General features: G+C 36.6%; 1 protein-coding gene across 2 annotated transcripts; it reads right to left on the bottom strand.

Moving 5' to 3' along the window:
• Positions 1 to 226: 226 nt before the first annotated feature.
• Positions 227 to 3592, bottom strand: LOC131318924 (uncharacterized). 2 transcript variants are annotated; one of them, XM_058348972.1, is made up of 2 exons: positions 3369 to 3592; positions 227 to 2518 (listed from the first exon to the last, which is right to left on the bottom strand). In XM_058348972.1, exon 2 carries the CDS (start codon positions 2446 to 2448, stop codon positions 664 to 666), a length of 1785 nt encoding a protein of 594 aa, XP_058204955.1. In that variant the 5' UTR covers positions 2449 to 2518; positions 3369 to 3592; the 3' UTR covers positions 227 to 663. The 2 variants fall into 2 exon arrangements, with proteins under 2 accessions (XP_058204955.1, XP_058204956.1); XM_058348973.1 differs by lacking the exon at positions 3369 to 3592 and adding an exon at positions 2612 to 3318.
• Between the last annotated feature and the right edge of the window lie 3159 nt (positions 3593 to 6751).

The raw sequence follows: 6751 nt of genomic DNA, 5'->3' as shown, positions 1-6751 counted from the left end.
CTACCTCTTCGTTACCCCGTTGTAACCCTAAAATCCCTTGTTGTCCTTCGTCAAGTATAATCAAGTGTCACCACTAATTACATAAATGTCATGCAATGCACAGCTAAATAATTGGACATGGATTCCATTGAAGAAGTAAACAACAAAGCCGAACTTAGGTGGCCAAATGAAAACAACTGCTTCTGCCGTTATGCAGTAGAAATCATTCCATCCATACAAAGCCACATTGAAGATAGAATACCAAGCTTCATCTTATCTTTCTATATCTATATAGGAAAGAAAGCCCTTTGGCAATAGGAAGTAAATTTACAACAATACACAATGAGTCTCACCACTAATTATGATCTCATGCAATAAAGAGCTTAATAATGAGACGTGGATTCTATTTAAAAAGGAAACAGCACAGCCAAATTGAGTGGCTAAAGGTGAAGTCTCAGTTCTCACCTAAGGTAACGAGAATCCCAGTGCCCAACTGCAGTAGTACGAAGAAACCCAATCGAGTATAAGCAACTATTCCACATTTGCCATAGTCACTCAAAACGTGTCGAGAAGAGGCCACCTCCTGGAACCTTTGTCCCATATACTGAATTCCCCCCGATTTACCAGAACCAGAAAAGCCTCAACTACAATGCTTTTGGAGATAGCCACAAGTCGAAAATTTTATTACCCATCAACCTCCAAAGAACTATCGAATGTTCTATCACTGCCACAGTCCAATATAGCTTTGGCATTGAGCTCTCTGCCAAATCTCCACACATAGTTTAAACCAACCAGAAGTTCAGTAATCGTAGCTTCAATTTTTTCTTGATCAGCAAAATAAAGCGTTTGGACTAGAAGCACATTGGTCCTGGAAACTAGGTTCTGGTGCTCAAAACTCCTCTCAGACTGCCACCTAATCATGTTATGGGCAAGTGGAGCTAACCATTCTAGTATTCCTGACATAGCCTCCGTCCACTCTCCCGCGAGAACTGTATCATAGATCGATGAAGTCAAGCTCTTGGCATATGGCTTTAGCCTTGTCCGAAGGGAGTCCCTTACACTAGCTGGCAACATATTGTACAAGTCCTCTCTCGCGTCATGACCAATCAAATGAGGAGCTGCCACTAGCCGCTCAATTACTATAATGACATTTGCATAGTGAAGCGCTAAAGCAGCAGCACCAAGTGTTCCAGAAGGTGCATTCAAATATCTGTGCTTGGAATTGATGATTGGTTGATTATTATTCTGAGGTAAGCTGCCGCTGCTACTAAGAATTCCCGACTGCACACTACTTGATACTACGTAGCTATTCTTTACGTGAGAACTGTCTCCGCCCGTTATGCATCCTTTAAAAGCTCCCCCCGGAGTTGAATGACTGGTTTTTTTAAGTGGGTTCTGTCCTTGAAGCATCGATAAGAGATCACGACTCTGCCACAACTTGAGAACAGTATTCTTTGTTCTAGCCAATGGCCCAGATTTCGTTGTTGATCTTCCAAGAGGACCCGAAAAGAAGTTCATGAATTTATTCTTTCTTGGGTTTGATGCGGTAACTGAGTTTCCAAGAGGACCTGAATAAAAATTAGCTTTTATATTCGTTCTTGTAATTGGACCAGATTTAGTAGTCAGACTCCCCAAGGAATCTGAAGAGAACCTAGGAATAGAACTATTCTCAGATGGGTGAACTGAAGACTGCTGCGTCAATACAGAAACTGAGTGACTTCGACGAATGAAATCAGAATCCAGACCTCCAGAGTCTTGGATTTTCAAATCATCCATTTCACCAATTCCAAAAACATGACCAATCCTTTCATATATAGTGCACAACGATCTCACCAAAAGGCGAACTGCATTATCATAGGTCCTGTTCCACAAAGATATCTCCTTTAATTGCTTCACTTCTTGTTGTTTCCAAGCGACCCTTTTCTCATATTCAACCAAAGTAATGCTATCTGATTCAGCATTACCCTTCAGTCTCCTCAGAGTATGTTCAAGCTCCGAAAGGGACTCCATCTCCTGATACAAATTTCCATTGGCAGAAATGAACCGCTCCATCTTCTTAACTTTTCTATCCATCTTCCTCCACGTAAATTGCCACCCGTAAGGGTCAACGCCAATCTTGATTAGCTCATTAAAGACATGCTCAAAACTCTTCAAAGAGGGATCATTGCACTTCTTTGCCAACCTGGAAACAGCTCTTGCCACATGCCCTAAGTTCTCCATCGTCTCTGAGCATATTAGACCAATGATGTAATCGTCGTCGTCCGAAACAAGCTTCCTAATGCCCACCGAGTTTGTGATTTCCTCCCTAAACTTAACGACATGCTTATCACTCAAAGATTTCCAGAGGTAAATAAGCTTCGACATTAAGCTTGCTACTTCAAACGCCAACACTCCAATGACTGCCACAGGCCCACCTTCACGTTTCCGCTGAGGTTTCCATAGACTCCGAAACCATGATTCAGCTACCATCTCTTATCCCAAAGATTAAGAAAACTAAGGGAAATGATCTATTCAAGGTCCTTCAGAAGTTCTTTCGAGTCTGCATCAAAATCAGAACATGACAGGGATTCAACTAGTGTGTTATGTTATTTTGAACAGAAAGATGCGCCCATCAACAAATCATTGCACGCACCAGATTTAACTGAGCCCAAAATGCCAATATGGCTGGACCCATTTGGTAAAGTTCCATAATTTTCCATTCCAATTCATTAGGGGCCTGTTTGGTTCGAGAGATTATCATGGGATGAATCTCATGGGCGTGATTGAAACATCACAATTAGTAAAGAGATTACATATTCTTTGTAAACTATTACCATAAAACTTCAAAAATACAATATATTGGAATGCAGGATGGTAATCTCATCATTACTATTCCGGGAATCACTCGTCCTATGGGATTAGAAAGAAACTAAGGAGTAAATAACCTTCTAAAAATCTTCCTCCATTTAGAAAGAAAATTTTCTCCTACCTGCTATATTCAAACCCCCACAAGCAAAAAAAATAAGGAGTAAATAATTTAAAATCATAATAATTAATAAAAAAAAAAAAGGGAGTAGAAAAAACCTACAGATGCATGTTTCCTACAGTTTTGATCCTTTTCCTTGAAAATAATCTGAAAATCGAAGTATTGAAGACAAAACCCTTTTTTCCCCAATTACATACACATCTCTCATGATCTCAGAAAGGGAGGGAAAAAAAAAAAGAAGGTTCAAACGGGTTCAAGAAAACATACACTTGCAAGACTTACAAAACCCACGAACCAGTGATAAAGAAGCACGCAAAAAAACTAACCCAGTAAAAGATGGACTTCATTCCACTAAAAGAACAAAAGTCGAAAAAGTACTGCAAAATACCAGGGAAAATGATTTTGAAGAGAAAGCAAAACTCACCAAATCCTGAAGAAGAACTTAGCCATGACTCTTGTTGGAATCGGCACGAATCACGACGTTATTTTACTGTGACTAAAAGGGTCATGAAGAGAGAGTCTAGAGAGAGAGAGAGAGAGAGAGAGAGGTTGGGGAGGAAGGAGGTGGGAAGCTGCTGCAGTGAAGTCCGAGCCACACGGGAGACAACCGAAATGATGGTAAGAGAGAGAACGAAACCGAGTGAAATTAATTGCGCTACCTACCCAATCTTTGAGCATACATGCATATATACCCTCAGATATTAGTCTTTGGGTTTTTAATGGCTGCTAACTACTCACATGGCAAGGCAACAAAAACTGTGGAAATTACTAATTGATTAAGACGAAAGCGATTTTTAGAAAGTTATTCGGCTTTGACTTGTATTTTTTTCCGAGCAAAAAATAAATAAAAGAGTAACATCAATTTCTTGTGGATGACTAAAATAGTTATTCTATATTCAATTAAACGGTCAACTACTATGTGCCGGTTAGTATGATGTTACTATCGTCTATATTCTATATTTTTCGATTGGTAAAATATGCATAATATAACTTACTCCCCATGATGGATATATATATATATATATATATATATATATATATATATTTACCTACAAATAGATTAGCCTACTATATGAGTTTATTGTTTTTGTGTTCGAAATAAGTTCAGCATTGATAACCTAATACATAACTAGTTCAAGCAATGACAAATGATATGTCCCCAATTCAAAAACTGTCATTTGTCAAATGCTAAATATGCAAATGTGAGCATGTTAAGGTGCCATTTGATCGCCGTTTAAAAAAAAAAGTTGCCCTTTGATCTCGTTATTATGGATCAATGTGGAGAAGCATATTATGTACAATAGCAACTGTATTTTTGATGATTTAATTAGAATGACAGTACCTTTTGAGATAAAAGATTAGAGTCATAACAGACTTAGTAGTTGGAAATTGGATGTGAAAGTGTCAATCATGCGGGATGGCAAAAGACCCGGGGCTTCATAGTGTTTTGATCGAATAGGATTGCCAAGTGGCCATTAAATTCAGCGTGTCAGAATTGGTTCCTCCTTGGGATGTTTTAGAAGTTGTGCTGGACATTAGACGCCTGCCTGGACTTGGAGATGAAGCTTAGGTTTGCCTGGATCTGGAGGACTGCAAATGGTCTAGCTCATGTGGTGGCTTTTAAGGCTATTAGGAATCTGCTGCCTTTTAATTGGGTGGCCAATCCCCCAAATTTTATTTCCTAGTATGTTTTAGCTAAAGAGTATTTTGTTCACTTGTAAAAGCCCTGCTGGGCACTTTTGTGGTTATTTAAAAAAGAAGAAGTTGTATACCGCGTGACTTTGACAAGGGAACTAGACGATTAGGAGATTTTTTTCTTAGAGAAAAAAGAAATTATATGTTCATTTTATCCAAAATTGAACTAAGACGATTAGCAGCTTTGTGTGTTACTCATGTCAAATTTATTACGCCTTGTAGGAAGTAAATCAATGTAGAAGACTGGTTTGGGATATTTTTTTTGAAACGGCAAAAAGACTGGTTTGGGATTCATCTAATGGATTGATTGCCATGTAAGTAGTTAATAATTAACCAACTAGGACTAGTGCTCAGTTAGCTAGGAGTTTTTTTGCATCTCATTAGGAGGTCAGAAGTTCAAATCTCCATACGTATGGGTGTTCCTTTAGATGGATTTTTCCTCTCTTTATTTCTACATTATAATAGGCTTATTTCTTGTATTAGTAGAGTTGTTGAGCTTAGTTATTTTGTAGACTCGCAATTGATGTATTGTCCCAAGCTTTCTCGTGCAGGGAGGAGTTCAATAGCTCATTAGCCAAACTCCGATGCTTTATACCCACACACAGAGAAATGACTAATTCAGCTTCATTGAATCCTGTTATATACATAGTAATAATAAGGAAAACATTTAAGAAGTGATTATGATTAATTCAACTTCATTGAATCCTGAACATTTCAGAAGTAAGGAAAATGTACACTCTTTTAGTTTCATGTAAATATTGTTCTGCATTTGAATTTGTTTAAATTGTGCCGCAACATCTTAAAAGTATTACTAAGATGTTACGGTATTTATTTATTTTTAAAATACTCTGTGATGTCATGAATAATTTTATTTTGAAAAGTGATACAGTACCAATTGGTTATTCCGACAATCTTTATTTACATATAGAATAGAATCTTTCCCCTTTAGATGCCACTGCACTATCAAACATGCCTGCAGACTGCGACACCGTGTTCAGAAGGGTGTGGAACAGTGGAAGGACGAAATGAAAATTACTGAATACTTTACGAGGCACGGTAGGAATTAAACTAGAATCTAGGGATGCAAGTGCAAAAGCAACCATAGATATTAGATGCTACTCCTATAGAGGGTGAAATGTCGAAATGATTAAAGACGACCACGCGTAGACTGGCCTTTTACGGTTTTGGCCCCTCGCCTCGACCCGGTAGACGAGACGGGCCGGCACGTTCTGATACGGTTCAATCAAGGTTCCGTTAGTTTTTCTACAGAAAAAACAAAGGTCAAAGGATCATTATCCTAGACGTCACATAAGCATTTATGGCATCTGGATGTCTGGGTGCAGTTTATTGTTAAAAGTTAAAAACTAGCGAAATGATTTTCAAACACTTTTTATCGGAAAAATAAAAAATGGTTATTTTTAAAAATACTTATATAAAAGTAAAAAAAATATACTTTTTCGATTCATTTCTTCAAGACGAATCAATACCCCAAAAAAAGTTTTATGCGAAAAAAATTCAAAAAAGGACAAAATTTTCAAATTTAAGTTAAGTTTAAATTAAGTCTAAAAGAATGGAGCCTAATTTATAAAAATAACCTTTCAAACTTTTGTTTGTATCATAAGTAGAAAAGTAAAAAAATGTGGCAAAAATTTGAAACATGATAGAGTTATAATAGCATCTGCACGAGTATCTTTAAATATTAGACTAAATTAGAGAGCAAAAAGTCACTTTATTACTTTAGCTACTCAATTTTAAAATGTCTGTTGTATTAGACTCTCTATATATTAAAACTATCCCATTAAAAATATTATTTCTTTATTCTAAAAAAAACACCAAACTATCCCATTTCGAGCAACTGTTTACTTGTTATTTATTATTTTTTAATATATAGACTGTCTAAAAAAATTAAGTGCTCTAATTTTCAATCTATTTGAATTGGTACGAAAATTTTATTTTTTTGGTCATTTTATTCTAAAGGGTCATAATTAATATTTATTCCTACGGGTTTCATATGAGAGTCATAGAACCAAATAAAGTATATAAAAACATATTATTAAGACAGACACTGTAGAAGGCATCGTAGTATATTATAATAATAATAATATAATAATA

The sequence above is a fragment of the Rhododendron vialii genome, chromosome 3a (assembly GCF_030253575.1).
Source record: "Rhododendron vialii isolate Sample 1 chromosome 3a, ASM3025357v1".
NCBI classification, from domain to species: domain Eukaryota; kingdom Viridiplantae; phylum Streptophyta; class Magnoliopsida; order Ericales; family Ericaceae; genus Rhododendron; species Rhododendron vialii.
The sequence above is the reverse complement of the archived record's forward strand: the minus strand, read 5'-3'. Positions and strand labels throughout refer to the sequence as shown.